The 17584-nt window shown below is 38.7% G+C and overlaps 1 protein-coding gene across 1 annotated transcript in view; it reads left to right on the top strand.

Moving 5' to 3' along the window:
- Positions 1-14051, top strand: part of LOC145400121 (muscle-specific protein 300 kDa-like) — a 67617-nt gene extending 53566 nt beyond the window's left edge. Inside the window, 5 exon segments of the mRNA XM_080272632.1 lie at positions 823-1298; positions 2335-2395; positions 12545-12840; positions 13081-13239; positions 13878-14051. Coding sequence (XP_080128758.1) covers positions 823-1298; positions 2335-2395; positions 12545-12840; positions 13081-13239; positions 13878-14051 — 1166 coding nt within the window.
- Positions 14052-17584: the final 3533 nt, after the last annotated feature.

The following is a 17584-nucleotide window of genomic DNA, read 5'->3' as shown; positions in this document are numbered from 1 at the left end:
GCCTTTTATATCTTGCTACTACCAGAAGATTAGATTTGGATTAGGAGCGATCATCGGAGTGACGTTGTGATGAGGCAATAAATTAACCCTTCCACTTCGAAGTCTCCGAAGTTGAATAAAAACGTCTTAAAGCATCAAGGAATAAGAAGGTCATCAGATTTAATTTTTTTTTTAATAACAGAACAGAGGAAGGAAAAACAAATGAATAAAAAAAAATAAGAAAAATAATAATTTCTCTGGTCTTTGCCACACAATCTGAAACATGAAAAAAAAAAAAAAAAGGTGATCTTCAATAGGGCTATACATGTCTCGTTATTCAGTAGTTTCTCGTAACCCAGCTGAAGCGATCTTACCTCTCTGAAAACGTTTAATTATCCCATGGTCCCTAAAAACGTTCATTAGTCTCATAGTCCCTGAAAACGTTTATTTATTTCACTGTCCCTGGAACGCTTATTTATTTCGTAGTTCCTGGAAACATTTATTTATCTAGTAGTCCCTGCAAACGTTTATCTCATGGTCCCTGAAAACGTTGATTCCATAGTCCCTGAAAATGTTTTTATCCCATAGCTCCTGAAAACGTTTACTTAAGGATGCAATGGCTTATATGCACTTTTAATCGAGCTATCTAAACGACTTAATTTACCTTATTGGGAGACCTATAAATAATAAAGGATTAATGAGGTCTACTGTAGAACCAACCCCTCAGTGTCAAAGTCACCCCTGATATAAATGATAAAGTTTAGAGACAGGATGATAAAAAGGGACGTCCTTGAGGAGATGTTCTAGTTTTTATTCTATTTATATTTATTTATTTTTTGTCAGGTACTTTCAAGGACTGGGATGTGTACGAGCAGCAGCGCCAGGCCATCTACACCCCCATTGAAGGTCTTGAAGAACAGTACAAGACCTACAAGAGAATCTACGACCCCAAGAAGGGCACGGACTGGCTGGAGAGGAAGAAGAAGAAGGCGGAGGAGTACAAGAGGCAAGGGCTCGAGATCTACGAGGTGATCCAGAAGTGCTTCAAGACCATCGTGTCCCTGGCGGGCGAGGACAAGCGAGAGTTTATGGAAAAGGACATCCTGGACATCGACGAGAGGAAGACGATCATTGAGAAGGTGGACAAGACCCTGGTCGAGCTGACAGACTTCAACCAGCGGCTTCATAAATTTGTGGACACCCTGGCCGAGTTAAGAGCCTGGATGATGCCAGCCTGCGAGAAACTCAACTTCATCACCACCTCGACCGATCTCTCGCCCGAGGACAGGGTCAAGGAGATTTTCGACCTACAGGGCCAGGTGAGTGACTGCAGGTGGAGAGGTCGAGAAAGAGTGAGAATCGACCTACCTTCATGTGAATCTTTTAAAGGGGAAGACAAAATTAGTGGGAGTTCTGAGAGGAAAGGCATGAATGATGTGATATTCCTTTAAGTATTGTGAAAGAGTTTAAACATGAAGAGGCTAATAAGTGTGAGAATCCTTTAGTCATTAAGTAGGAGTTTGTAAAGGAAAGGCCAAAAGAGTGAGAATCAATTTATCGTTGTGTGAGAATTTAGAGATGAAAGGTCCTAAAATGTGTGAGAATATTAATTACCAAGTGAGAATTTAGAAAGAAAAAAGAGGAAGAATGAGAATTAGGTATGACTCACCCAAAAAAAGTGTTAGAATCGACTAATCATTAACAATAAAAAATTAGAGAGGGAAGGTTTAAAAGGCGTGAGAATCCTTTGGTTGTTAGGTGAGAATTTAAAGGTGAAAAGGAAGAGTGGGAATTTGTTAAGGTCGAAAGAGTGAGAATCGATTAAGTGCTGTGTGTGTGTGTGTGTGTGTTAAAGTGTGGGAATCCTTTCTTTACTAAGTGAGAATCAAGTAACGAAAAGGAGAAATACTGAGAATCTAGTATGACTCATCTGATTCACCCAAACACCCAACTAACCTACGCAGCACAATAAACCACACAAACCAAACACCCGATTCAATACCTGACTCAGCCTGTTAACACACACCTGACTCAATCCATCCTCGTGGACATCTGACTCAATAAATTTCTCCACACACCTGACTAAGCCCATCCACACACCTAACTAAGCCACTCCGTCCATACACCTGACTCAACCAATCCACCCACACACCTGGCTCTCCTACACACCTGCCAATTTATCTACACACCTGATTCAAACAGTTTCTTCTACATTTAATTCTCAGTCATATTCACTCCACCACATACCCGATTCAATCAATGCAATTCACACCTGACGCCCCATATAACTGACTCACACCACACACCTGTCTCACTTCACACACCTGGCTCACCTGGCTCCTGATTGCCTCCCAGGTGAACGAGAGGCTGCCGCTGATGGAACCCCTGGAAGCCGAGTGCCACAGCCTCCTTGACGGTAAGATGGAGGGGAGAAGGGGGGGGGGAGAAAAGAGGGGAGAGGGAATATAAAGTGGGGAGACAAAGGAGAGGAAGAAGCAAGGAAAGACGGAAGAGGGGAAAGCTGGGAGACATGAGGGAAAAGGGGAAAGATACGACAGGAAGGATTAATTAAGAAAAATAGGAGAAAAGGGAGTCCCAGAGTAGAAGGGAGGGAAGGGAGAAAAGAGATGAGAGAAGGAAGGAAAGAGAGAGAAAAGAGCGACGACAGAGGAGAGGAAAGAGGGAAGATGGAATATAGGAAAGACGGAAGACAGAAGGGAAGACAGGAAAGGGGGGAGAGAGGAAAAATGGAAGAGCGGAAAGATAAGGGATGGATGAAAGAAGAGAAACAGGAGGAAGCGAGTGAAACAGCCTCCATGCCGGTAAGAATCAGAGGGAAGGGAGGGAAGACAGGATCGAGGGAGGGGAGGCAGAGATGAAAGCGAGAGGAGGGACATGAGGGGAAAAAGGAAAGAGGAGGGAAGGGGAAAAAGGAAAGAGGAGGGAAACCTGAAGAGGGAAAAGATGGGAGAGGATGGAGAAGGGGGAAGAGAGAGAAAAGTGAGTGACACGCCTCCTTGACGGAAAGATGGAGAGGGAAGGGAGGAGAGGGGAGGAGAGAAACGAGGAGAGAAGGGAAGTGAGGAGGATGAGATAAAAGGGAAAGGAAGGAGAGATGAGAAGAGGTGGAGGGAGTGATGGGAGGAAGAGAGGACGGAAGAGAGGGAGGATAGTGGGAGATTTATGACGGCTTAGAGAGTAAAGCTTGAGAAACAGAGGGTAAGAAGGAAAGAAGGGAGAATAAAAGAGAGAATAAGGGGAAGGGAGAAGGGAAGGAAGGGTGAGAGAGGAAATAAGAGAATAAGGGAAGAGACAGGAAGAGGGAGAGAACGGGGGAAAAGTAAGAGGAAAGAGGAGTAAAAGGGGGAAGAGACAGAAGGAAGGGAGTGAGAGGGGAGGGAGGGAAGAGGGGAGAGAAGGAGATAAAATACAGCAGATGAGAGCGAGAGGGTTGAGAGGGATGATGGAAAAGAAGAAAAATGAGAGAGAGGAAAGAGAATAGGAGGACCGTGAGGGTAGAAAGGAAGAAAAGAGAGGAGAAAGACAAGAAGAGAAGTAGGGAAGAGAGAGCACAGGAGACAGAAAACAGAAACACGAGAGACATGAAGGACGACAGAAGAGAGAGAGAGAAGGAGAGAGCGGAATGCAGTGGAATGGAATGGAGCAAAGAGGAGAGGGAGGAGGGAGGGAAGTGAGAAGTGAAGCAACAGCCGAGGCAAGAATGAATAGAGGGAAGGGAAGGAGAAACTACACTCCCATTCAGACTTTATTTATCATGAAGAATCAACTATTACGCGGTAGGTAAGGAAGCCCATCATCCACTCACCTGATGTAGTGGTGCCTTCATGTGACTCTACACTGAATGACATACCAATTATACCTAAACGGAGTCCAAGTCGGGCTGAAATTAATGAGTCCTCACAATATGCACAATTTAAGGATGGGAAATAATTCTTCCATAAGCACAGTTTACTACACTTATGTGACAAAAACAGGGAAAAGAGGAAGAGGGAGGAGGAAAAAGAGGAATAAGAGGAAAGAGGGGAAGAGGGAAAAGGGAGGTGAGGAAAGAGGGAAATGGAAAAGGATGAGGAAAGAGGGGAGAGGATAAATGGATATGAGGAAACTAGGAAGAAAAAAAAATGAGGAAAAAGGAAGGAAAATGAGGTAAAAACTTGAAAAAAAAAAAAAGACAGTAAGGGATTATACCAAAAACAGCCCCCCCCCCAAAAAAAAAGGGAATAATAATTAATGACATTAAACATTACGGGAAAAAAAAAAACTGAAGGTAAGAAAATGACGAAAATTACTGAACAGGGCAAAATAAAGAAAGAAAAAGAAATTGGGTAAAGTAAGATGCTGACAAGGAGGGAAGGAGAAAGGGATTATAAGATGATTTAAAGTAGATGTGAAATTAAACTTACGAAAATGAAATAAGGACGAAAATGCTAAAATACAGGAAATAACGAAGAAAATCTGGAAAACAAAATGAGAAAGGCAAGAACATGAAAAGAATGATATAAGATGGGAAGGAAATACGGAAGGGATGATAATAAGGAAGAAAAGCTGAGGGTCATTAATAGTGGAGAAAATGAGAAGCATAAGAACAACTGGAGAGAGAAAATAAGAAGAAAGTAAGGAAAAGAAATAGGAGGAGGAAAATGAGAGAGAGAGAGAGAGAGAGAGAGAGAGAGAGAGAGAGAGAGAGAGAGAGAGAGAGAGAGAGAGAGAGAGAGAGAGAGAGAGAGAGAGAGAGAGAGAGAGAGAGAGAGGTCTGTTTTAGATGGAGAAGGAGAGGGGGATGATAAAGAAGGATAAAAAATAAAAAATGCTGGAGACAGGAAGGTAAAGAATGAGTGAAGGAGGGAGGGGAGGAGACGCGGAAATGGGAGGAATATAACAGAGGAAGGGGGGGAGGAATACAGAGGAGGAGGAGGAGGAGGAGGAGGAAATGAGAAGAATATGTAAGATGAAAGGTAAGGAATTTAAAGGCGAAGGAGGAGGAGGAGGAATAGGAGAGGGAAGGAGGAGGTGGAATTCTTAACTTTCACAACAAAGACGTATTTTCATCTTTTATTTTACGGTACGATTTTTCTGAGCTTAGGAGAGATTCATGGAGGTTAAATATTCACCACTTAAGTACAAGAAGCCTTTCTGAAGCTGAGAAAAATCGTCTTGATATAGAATTAAAAAATCGTCTTAAGGAGTAAAAAGCATCATTTAATATAACCCCTTCGTCCTAACCTTATCTTTATAACTTCAATTAATCTACCAGCAGACTATATATATATATATATATATATATATATATATATATATATACATATATATATATATATATATATATATATATATATATATATATATATATATATATATATATATATCACTGATACAGGTAAGTGTCAAAATCATGTTTTTCATTGCAATATAGAGCTAGAAACAGTTGACTTAACTGCATGTTGAGTCACCTGTAAAAAAAAAAAAAATGACTCTAGCCTTTGAGTACAATTATGTCGGAATAAAAACTACAGAAACTAGCAGCAAGTGGAAATTTTGTGCATTCCATTTACTTACAAAACACCAATAAAGCAAAGAACTGGAAATGACATGCTACTATGAATGAGAACAGAACAAAAAATAATTAACATATCCAGAAGGTGTTACATAATAATACTTCTTCAAAATTGAAACGACCGAATTTTTCTTCTATACAACCCTCTAACTGACTTCCCATTATTCTTTCTCTGGTTCCTGATCCTGCCTCACCTGCTGCGGCCTCCAGCTCCGGGTAAGTCGCTCTTAACATCCACTAGGCAGTCAAATCAAACAGGAACTCAGCACAGTCATGCATGGTGATTTCAACTCACTATGTGCTTTTCTGGACTCCTCAAAGGCATTATTAACAGCATGACGGTAATACTGAACTCGACAGTACAACCCTAATACTGTACTCTGTTAGCAAAACTTACCACATTCACTGTTTGCATTTACATCTTCATGGAAAATGCACGAATGCATGTACAAATTAATGAAGACAACAGTTTGAAATTCTCTGCCACTCAAAACACAGTAGTATCTAATGTAACCTCTTAGTCAACAGCTTGGTTACTTGCACCTCTACTATAGCTCTCTCTGGGCTCTGCAATAAGTACTGTATTAAATTTTCCTCCGTTCAGAAGAATGTGCCATTGAAAGCGATCCAGGGATTTCTCAGATCGAATTGGAAGTTTTATTACTTGTCCGAGTTACCCAGTTTTGTCTTTAGTTTTACCATATCGTTACTCAACAACATCAGTATTTTGACAACTGCATTTCACAGATGGGTGACAACTCCTGTATGCATTTAAAGAAACCGAGCCATTTGCTGAGCCTAAGGAACAGAGCCATTATAAAGCATAGATGCAATTCAAGATTTACAAAGACATTCCACATCAGACTGTAGATGGCAAGTCGCAAGCCAACGAGACAGCATTCTGAGTTCGACGGAATATATGGTACTTATTTCCGGCAATTCTATATTTCCAGGACATCTGACTGGCATTCCTGACTAGCAACTTTCGCAAATCCCTTAAATATCTCATGAACACTCAACTGCAACCCCAGAAATGTGGTGCTCTCTTTACGGTGTTCCCTTTCCCAAATAATGACTAACTAAATTCTGATATTCTATTCCAGGGTTACCAAACATGAAGCCCCACAACAGACCCACATGATTTTTTTATCCACTCCCCCTGCTTCCCCCCCCCTCACCACCCACCCTCGTCCATTACCCTCCTCTCACTAGCCCCCCCTTTTCGTACGACCCTTCTCGCACACGTTTTTACTGAATTAAATAACTTACTCCCCCCAACACGACTCAAAGCCCTAGGTCGTCCCAAACACGACTCTCAGCCCAGGTACCACCACCACGACCTCATTCAGTGCCATCTTCAACCCCTTCATTGCGAGGACGTCTTTTTCTAGCTTATTCTTTTGCAGATCCAGATGATTATATTGAATTTATGAGCGCATTCTCAAGGCTTCATTTAATCAAGTTACTCTGAAATTCTACCGTAAGCAGAAGTGTATCAGGAAGTTGCAATAATAATAATAATAATAAAAAGACATCATCAGGCTGAAGGGGTCAAGTTCACGTCATACTGCCATATTTCTCATGTTATCAATTTTATGTTACTCTTCTTTGTTTTTATTTTTTCCAATGTCATAATTCTTTTTAATTGTATTTTTACGCGCAGATGATTTTTTTTTTTCTGTGCGTCTGCATGACATAACATAAATTTACATATATTTTTATTCTAAACGTCTTGTCAATATAACAATAAAGCAAATTCATTGTTTTGCTTAGATTTCATTAAATATTTTCACTAGTTAAAAACTGATGTGCTATGCTTTAGTCCGTGATGGTAAATAATACTTTTTTCCTGCTTTAATACTTATTTTTCAGTCTAAAAATCACTGGATAGTTGGTAGATGTAATTTTTGATAACTGTAGCGGGTACAGTTAAACTATTCATAATTCTTTGGAGCGAGGCAGTAATCTGTGGTAGGAGGTTGTGGGACTTCCAGCGTAATGAAGTGATGCATCCCAGTAAAATTAATCCCGCGCTGACTGCTGAATAAAATGTGAAATCTCGTTATCTGGTATGACGGAGAGGAGGAATATATATATATATATATATATATATATATATATATATATATATATATATATATATATATATATATATATATATGTATACTTTAACTCACCCCGAAGAATTATGAAGGGTTGGCAGGGTAACCAGTGGCGAGTATTACCTTTCTTTAGTTTGACCTTTTCTTTATTATTTTCCCTCTTTTTTTTTTTTTTCCCTCTCGCCTTGGTTTTCTTTGGACCTACCACCACCACTACCACCGCCGCCGCCACCACCACCATCCCATCACTACATTGAATGACCATCATGACTCACCTCAAATACAGCCGTCGACGGTAAGTGGAGCCAGGAGGGGCAAACTTCATCTTGTCATTAATTCTCTTCCAAGTCGACCGGATGGCCTGCCAGTGATGGAGGGGACAGAATGTTAGAGAGGGAGGAACAAGAATCTCGTGTTTTACAGTAAATATTATTTTAAAATTACAAAGGCAAATTTTTAACACTGCCACCAGAAATTTTTTCACCAACAAAAGTCTGGTAATTTATACTAATATTCACTATAACTAAATAAAGGTATAAATTATTAAAAGATTTACGATGGGGGAAAAACAGGTGAACCTCTTAAAATCCTTATCGCCTTACAGTATGAAAGTCTCAAAACAAAATCACATTTGTCTTCTTAAAACAAAATCACTTTTGTTTTGACAAGAATAAGAACACTGGAGTTGTCTGGTATAACCTTGCATCTCAAATTTAAACATTATATGCCCTCAATTAATAGGACAGAAGGCCAAGATGATGATGATGATGATGATGATGATGATGATGATGATGATGATGATGATGATCTGATTACTATGAACTTCCTCCTCCACTAATATCATTACCCTTCCGGACTGGCAGCAAAACTATTAACTTTCACCGTCCTTAAAAGCTTAATTTCCAGTCGTATATAAAAATTCCAATATTCAATCATTATTATCGCGAAGGACATTTTTAGGGCTCATGTCACTGCTATTCCAACAGCCTCAATATCCATCCCTCTGTTTTTCCCTCCATTTGTCCCCCAATATCCCAATTCTGAGGCATAGCCTTCCCTCAGCAAACGACTACCTATCCATCCCTCTGTTATTCCTTCCATTTGTCCCCCATTATTGCAATTCTAAGGCAAATTCTTCCCTCAGCAAACGACCACCTCTGCAGCAGCTGGACAAGGAGAGAGATAACCTTCATAGACTGTGAGAATATTTTAACAGTGACGGGGATTAATGAAGACCACCTAACCCCCCACTCAAAAAAAAAAAAATCTTTCTTAAGCTGAAAAAATTTGTCTACAATTACCAAAATTACAATACAAAGCCGCCAAATTCAAGGATTTCAAGACGAGCAACCCCCCCCCCCCCCGTTTACAAAAAAAAATCTAAGGCGAGATAAAACGCACGAATCTTCTATATCCTATATCTTTGATGACTGCTGACGCTGGATTTTTTTTTTTTTTTTTTACAGAAGATGAGTAGAGGAAAGAAAAACAAATAAAAAAAATTACATCTATATATCTTTGATGTTTTTAACGCTGGATTCTTTTTTACCTGAAGATGAAGGGAAATTAATATAAATAAGTAAAACTCCATAGATCAGATTACAGGTTCAGGCTTATCACATTTCATCACCACAAAAGTGTCATAAATGTTTGTCTACAATTAGATGCCTGTCTACACCTTTCATCACCCCTGTCAGACCCTTTTATCAAGTTTTAAAAACCAGATAAGTTAGAGAATCATCCATTAATCCCTTCAGTTACAGAACTCCCTTCCACGCTGAGAAAAACCGTCCAGGGAGCAAAAATAAAATGAAAAAAGTTTATCGGGAAGAAAGGTTATAAGATCAAGTGTGTAACTCCTGAACTGATGCTGAAAAAAATAAATAAATAAAGAAAGAAATGAAAAACGAAAAAGAAAATATCTACAAGAACTTCCTTTTGTCTTCATGTTGTTGATTTTTTAACCCTTTCATGGCTATTTTTTATTTGCTTATTTCTTTTATTATTTACTTTTTACGTGTCCTGGGCATAGACGAGACAGCCCATTCCCTACGGCCCAGCAGCCCTCCTACACCCTCACATGTCACCGTTTTTGCCCTCACTGACTTCTGTTTCGCTTTGCTGAATATATTACAAATGAATTAACTCATGTTTTTCCCACAACGTATGTACTGTTTATGTTTCTCTCTCTCTCTCTCTCTCTCTCTCTCTCTCTCTCTCTCTCTCTCTCTCAGCATTAACTTTATATATTTTTCTCCCTCTTCCCTCCCCCATTTTTTTTTTCAATGCTACATGTACATTTCCCTGATTAAATTTTCAGTTTTTTTTTTCACTTTTTTTTTTTAAGATACATAATGGATATTTGGATTAACCTCTTTAAATTTTTTCCTTGTTCTTTTTTTCATCGTTTCTCTTTTTTCTTTCCATTTTTCATTGTGTATATTTGCGATTAATTTTTCTGATCTCTTTGTCATGTGCGCTGGTATATTTTTCATTCTTTTTTTGCAACGCTCACTGTGCATATACGGCATTCACTTGTCCTTATTTTTTTCATACATTTGTGCTTTTTGGCAATATTCTTATGTGCTTACTGTCTCCGCCTTCCCCTGCCGCTGCTTCTGCTTCTGTGGACGTCTTCATGTCTCCTCCCTTCATCACCATCATCATCTACGACAGGCGAAGGTAAGACGGCCCATAATAATAATAATAATAATAATAATAATAATAATAATAATAATAACAATAATAATAATAATAATAATAATAATAATAAAACTGCTTTCCTTGCTAGAGACTCACAATTTCAGGAAAAAATAGGTTACAGGAAAAGGAAATAAAAGAAAAATAACTGATACAAAACCAAGGTAAGTTATTAAAGAATTGTGTGTTTTTCTTGTTTGATATCAACTTTTTAAGGAATGGATTGATTTCTTGCATCTCTTTGAAAAATGATAAAAGAGAGAGAGAGAGAGAGAGAGAGAGAGAGAGAGAGAGAGAGAGAGAGAGAGAGAAAGGGGCGATTTCAGAGTACTTCATGAGCACATTCAAAGCCTGCCTTCTATCAATGTTACTTTCACGATATATTTCCTTCATTCCAGCCACGACTTCCAGCATCTGCCTTCCACCACACCGATAAGGCCAGAAAATTCCAAGCAAGGCACGGTAACAAGGCAAAGGCTCGCAGGGGCTTATACATCAAGCTAATTCACTGCTTTGTTGAAATTTCTTTTCTGCTCACATTATCAAAGTGTTTCGTCGCCTTGATGGTTTTAATGCCTATATTTATGCTCCTGTTTTTCGTTCTGACACACAAAGTTATTTAATAATTTTCGCAATGTCTACAAATCTAACTTTTAATTTCTGTGACTTACGTTCACATTTATTTTATTGACATTTATGCTGTTCCGAGGCCTTGTATATTTACCCAATGCAATATGCTTTTTCCGCATGTTATCTTTTACTCTATATTCCCTGGGACTGTATATTAATGTAACATGTATTTGCTTTCATATTCGCTTTTTGCATACACAATTTTTAATATTTTTTCGCCATGATTATTAATGGAAACTCTAATATAATTTCCACACAAGTCATTACATTATTCATCGCCTTGTTTTTGACAGTAATATTAATTTTTGTTCAGCACACACACGGTATATTTCGTGACCTTTTTTTACTGCTCTAAAATCTTAATGACTTCGATTTTTTTTCTTTTTTTTTCTTTTTCACACACGGCATTTTATATATTTCACTTCGTCGCACTGTGTATTAATCCAGTTTTTTATTCTCTTTCTGGACACACGTATCGAATTTCATCCTTTTGGTTATTACACAAAAAAATAATGTTTTCTTTCTGCACATACACAGGTTCATATATTTCGTTAGACGCTTTTGCAATGCACTCGTGGTTGCCTCACCGTTCTGTTGGCTGTCGTTCAACACACTGCTTTGTAATGGAAGAACAATTATTTTTATTTCCACGGATTTCTTCTTTTACTTCTTTCTTTTTTTCTTTACATGCACCATTTCGAAAACTTAATGTTAATCACCGCAACCATACTCACACCGAGAAATTGGCTGCTATGATAACTGCGTAATGAGCAATGCAGTATTTCTGAATGAATTTAAACATATTTATTTTGTTTCTCCATGGCTTCTCTATATTTAAAACTGCTACTTTAATATTTATGACACGTAACATATGATTTCTTTCAAGACATACCAAATAACCTGCTGTAACTTTAATATTACCTTTGTGTTAAGCTAATAATGAGGTTTGTTAAACTACTAAGCATTAATGAGTGTATTATATGTAACCAATACACAGATGTCTACCTCCAGTTACATATACTGTGTGATGAAATGTTGGATCAGTAAGAGAGACTTTGGGATAAATATTAAAGATACGGTGAGCTTGCACACTTTGGGTCTTAATGCTTATCCCGATACACAGAAGAAAGATTGACTTCAAGCAAGAGCATCGCAATGGACAATTTGTGACAATTACCATGCAGCAGGGTCAAATAATTATTCTTGAACAATTACGCCAAGGACAAAGTTCATTTAAAATCTCTATATTTACACCTATTTCATCAGTTATTGAATCCCTGGCAAAATTTTACACTCCTACCCTGGTCTGTGCTCTCCAAACGTCTTCATCTTTTACTGACAAAATTTGGAGAGTCTCATTATACTAGTATTCACCTCATTTCATATTTTCACTTAATATTACAGTCATTTGGCGTTTCATCAGCAAAATCTCTGTATTATTCTGAACTATTAAATATTACCAACAGCTTCAAATTATCTCTAAATAATGTTTCGTTCTTTTACTGGAGAGAAACAACAATTCCGAATCGAGCTGGACCTTCTTAATCTGGCATTCAAGGCGACCTACTGTGACCTACCCCACACCCCACAGAACCTGAGGAGGGCCAGACCAATGAGACCGCCCTGAAGCACATGCAGGAGTTCCAGACCATCAAGGAGACCATCCAAGACCTACACGAGAAGGTGGAGATGGAGGCGGGTTCGATCACGCAGGACCAAAAGTACTTCGCCGACTACCTCCACGGGGTTAAGAACTTCAAGCCCTGGATGGACGAGGCTGAGACGGTATCCAAGACAGCCCTAGTCAAGCCGGCGAAGCTTGAAGATGCCATTGCCCTTCTTGATACCGTCAAGGTGAGTGGATGAAGAATTAATTTTATAATCACACTAATCAACTCTTTCATGGTCGCGAAACCTCTAGGGCCTTTAATTTCGTCGGTTAAGGAAGCTCCCAAACACCTTATCCTAAGCAACTTGTTTTCTTTGTTACACCTTACTTAAATAGATAGATATACAGATAGGCAGATAAACAGATAGACAGATGTAAAGATAACGTTAATGGCAATGGTGTTAACGACAATAATTCCTTTACAGCAATTCGAGGGAGCCTGCCAGGACAACAAGGGTAAGCTGGACGCGGCGGCAGACTCCCGTTCCCAGATGGAGAAGCAGACCAAGGCAGACAACGAGGTGGAGACGCTGAACGGACGCTGGGACCAGGTCAAGAAGGTGGCTGAGGAGAGAGTGAAGAAGGTAAGAAGAAAAAAAAATAGGAGGAAGGGAGATAAAAAGAAATATGACGGAGGAGAGAGTGAAGACGCGAAAGAAGATATGAGATAGGGAGATATACAGGCTATGGAGAGACTGATGAAGGCTGGAGACTGTGGGAGATGCGGCAGGGTATGGAGTTGGTAAAGATGAGTGAAATTACAAATAGTGTGGAGGTTAAAGATGTGGAGATTATAGGAACCATGAGGAGGGGACGACTATAAAAATATATGGCATTGTAGCAAGGATGGATTGGGAATTACTGAGGGAGAAGAGTGGCTGAGTTGGTAGAGAGGTTGTATGCTGTTCTAGTAGACGCAGGTTCGAATCCCGGCTGGGGCAGGAAACAGTTTAAAGGTTTGAATTCCGTTAACTGCTGACTTTACCGATCTACAGCATGGTCTGCCCACATGTCGTAAAAACACCTTCGCTAATAACAATACACCAATCCTATTTGAGACAGCGCTAGCATGTATTCAGTATGGATACCGGGTGTTAGCGCCGAAGTGGCGATGTGCGGAGGTGTATAGTACTTAGGAGAACTGCTAGACCTATGCACAGAGTCGGACGAATTAAAAAAAAAAAAAAAATCTTATCCTTTTTCTCTCTCTCTCACGTAACAGGTCCAGGAACTCTGCGACACCTGGACGGAACTCAAACAGGTGACGGAGAGCCTGACGGAAAACCTGGCTGCCATTCCCGGAACCAACACCCCGGACCTGGCTTCCCTCGAGGACGTCTTCAAGAAATTCAAGGAGATCAACGAGAAGAAAGTCAAGCTCCTGGAGGCAGTCTAGACGCTGAAGTGAAGCTATTAATCTCTTGTAAACTTGTTCCTCTTTATTTGGGCTTCTTGCGTTTTTCCTCTTACACTCTTGTTTTAATTTATTTCGATGATGTATTATTTTCCTTTTATTTTTGCCTCTTTCAGTCGCTTTTATTCGGTTTAGGGGAGATTTATTTTGCATGGAAGAAGATACACACATAGTTCACCCACCTCTTCAACACAAGCATTCTCTCAAATGAATAAAATCGTCTGGAGATAGCACGAATATAATGAAAAAAAAAAGGCGTCATCGGAATCACAGAGTTATTTCTTCATTCTGTATGTGTATTTCCTTTTGTCCCTCTTCATTCTTTAACTTGTAATGACGAATATACACGACACTTGCAGGCTGTTCTATCCAGAGCTTGGGTGATTTTGATACTGGATTCTGAATATACGCATGCAATTTATGACACCATTACTTCACTTCTTTTATTCAACCGCGTCAAAATATGAGAAACTGTAGCGAAAAAAAAAAAATCTATGGGTACAGGAGATGGTGGCTGGGTAAACTGCACTTAAGGTGTTACTACTGTCAGCTTCACTTCTCTCAAATTCCACTTGGGGTAGAGGAAGTGCTGGGTTCTAGGTGGGAAGTGAAGAGCAAGGGAAGGATTCGAGAGCCTATCTCGCTTCTACTCTCACCTGAAAGTTCCTCTGCTCCCAGATTAACAAGTCACTTTAAAAGCCTGCCATTAAAGAGCTGGGAGAAATAGATGAACTGATGGGAGATGAGAACATAATACGCCTCCATATTCAGGCAAGCTAATCTCCCTGTTTGAGTTCGTCACTTAAATGAACTTCAGAAAGCCTATTTTTTCCGTTTAGGCATTTCCAAAAGAGTATAAACAGCTAAATTATGCCAGAAACAAACCGGCATGGAAACTGACGATGCTGAAAGTTGACCCTCATAAGAAGTGCGAGTTTACATATTATCCTCGTATTAGTCTACGGCACTGACACAGTTGTATGTCTCAATGCATGTTTGACTGTCAACTTGGAAAGAATGAAGTATCGTCCTCATAATGCGATATCTTTTACGATCCTCTATACAATTATTGAACTGAGAATAAAAAAAGATCTGCAAAATGTAGAGCAAAAAGGAGTCGAACTGGGCTGAGAATAATCCACCAGGTAAACACTCTAAATTTCACCTCGTCCACATAGGCAAGAGTAATGATTGTGGAAAGTACTGTTTGTGGAATTTCAGAGATCGGATCGTGGGTGGATAGGTGGAGTGGGGTCTGAGTGGAACAAGTTTCTCTTCCATACAGGATGGAGTGAGATAGAGTGACTGTATACGCTAAAACCCCTTCAACCCAAGTACGTCATTATTCTTTCTCTCTCTCTCTTACAGGACGATTTTTTCTAAGCCTTGATGGGATTAGTGAAGGGGTTAGTTTGAGTCTCCCTTAATCCCTACACAGACGAATCTTTTTTTTATTTTTATTTTGTAGCAGTGAGGTTACAAAGTTGAAGAGGTTACAAATGGGTTTACAGTCTACACAAACAGTCCATAGGGTTACAAATGGGATTACAGGAAATCTATGGGATAACAGTGTCCTTTAACTCGATTCTTTCCAGATTTCTTTCCACAGGATGAACAAAATCGTCTTAAAGTAGAAAGAATAAGAAATAACGTCATCGGGTTGAAGAGGTTGAGAAAAAATATATATATCTTATTTTCTTTTCTTTTGGTTTTGTTTAGCCTTTTTTTTTTTTTTCCTTCTTTTCTAGCTATTTTTATTTTCATTTGGCTACAAGCTGCTTTATTATTCTCCTTTGCTTCCTAATTAAGGCATTATTACTTTTATTTGCTTCTTTATTAAGGAACATTACTTTCATTTGCTCCTTTATTACGGCAGATTATTTTTTTGTTGCTCCTTTAATACCGACAAATCTTTTTTTTTTTTTTTTTGCTTCTTTGATGCGGCAATTATTTTTTCGTTTGCTCCTTTAATGTGGCATATTATTCTTATTTTCACCTTTATTACGGCCTATTACTTTAATTTGGTCCTTCGTTATTTTCAGTTGCTCCTTTATTTTAGTATATTATTTTTATTTGCTCCTTTATCATGGCAATTTAACATCACCTGCTTCGTTATGCCAAGTTATTCTAGCTGTTCTTTATTATGACATTATTTTAATTTCCTCCTTCATCATGGCAGTTTGTTTTAGTTTCCTCCTTATTTACGGCTAATTATTTTTATCTGCTTCTTTACTATGGCAAAATATTTTCATTTGCTCCTTTACTATGGCAAATTATATTCATTTGCTCCTTTATTATGGAATATTATTTTCAGTTCCTCTTTTATTATGGCCAATTATTTTCATTTGCTCCCTTATGTTTGCAAATTATTTTTATTTGCTTCTATTTCAGGAAATTATTTTTATTTCCTTTATTACGGCCTGTTTTCCTTTGCTCCTTTATGGCAAATTATTTTCATTTGCTTCATTATTATTTTCATTTTCCTTTAATATGGCAAATTATTTTCATTTGCTTCATTATTATTTTCATTTTCCTTTAATATGGCAAATTATTTTCATTTGCTCCTTTATTACTGCATCGCGGCCAAAGCAAAGGTAAAAAAGACACCGATTAATTTTTGCTGATGGCACTTTTAAGTTATTTTTGAGTTTCCCCCATAAAATGAATCTTACTGACAAAAAACCATGAGAAAGTGAAAAGATCGAGAGGATAATAGAGTCTTACCCTCTTTTGTAGTGTGGCATAGATGTTTAGGTTACTCTATATATAAAAAAAAATCTAATGTTTAGTCTCCTGTATATGTGAATGAAAAAATAGTGAACACAGACCACTTTTCTTTTTCCTGTACAACTTTCAAAATTTTCGCCTCTATGCAGTGGTGCTTGACTGTATTGTGAATGTGACTTAAAAATAGATTACATATTATTATCCCGTATCTCGAAAAAAATAAAACACTTTCTCACCAAGCTGCTTTCCTTACTCCTATTATCATTTTCCCCCTTTTGGCTTTATTTCCATTCTCTTTTTTTTTTTTTTTCGAGATTAAATTTTTCGTTAGAGATAATAGGTGTAATAATATTTTAGACAACATTCCCACGTGAGACGATTCCATTGCCCACTTGAGGAGATTCCATTGATCACCTAAGATGATTCCATTGCCCACCTGAGAACACCTGAGAAGATTCCATTGCCCACCTGAGAAGATTCCATTTCCCACCTGAGAAGATTCCATTTCCCACCTGAGAAGATTCCATTGCCCACCTGAGAAGATTCCACTGCCCACTTGAGAAGATTCCATTGCCCACCTGAGAAGATTCCATTGCCCACCTGAGAGGATTCTTGTATTCAGAGATTGCAGCTTTTCCCCCAGCATCAACATTTAACTCCTATGATATCCATGAATTATTACAAAATTATGGAGACTTTCTTTGCGGGTCGCGGATGGGTGTTGCGCCCCCTTCTAGAACCACCAAGACGATTTTTGTGGTGCATATAATCTGAGCCTCTTGCATTAA

Source organism: Coenobita brevimanus, chromosome 51, assembly GCF_032717465.1.
Source record: "Coenobita brevimanus isolate Jiangsu-jjx chromosome 51, ASM3271746v2, whole genome shotgun sequence".
In the NCBI taxonomy this organism is placed as follows: Eukaryota; Metazoa; Arthropoda; class Malacostraca; order Decapoda; family Coenobitidae; genus Coenobita; species Coenobita brevimanus.
This window is presented reverse-complemented; position numbering and strand designations above follow the sequence as displayed.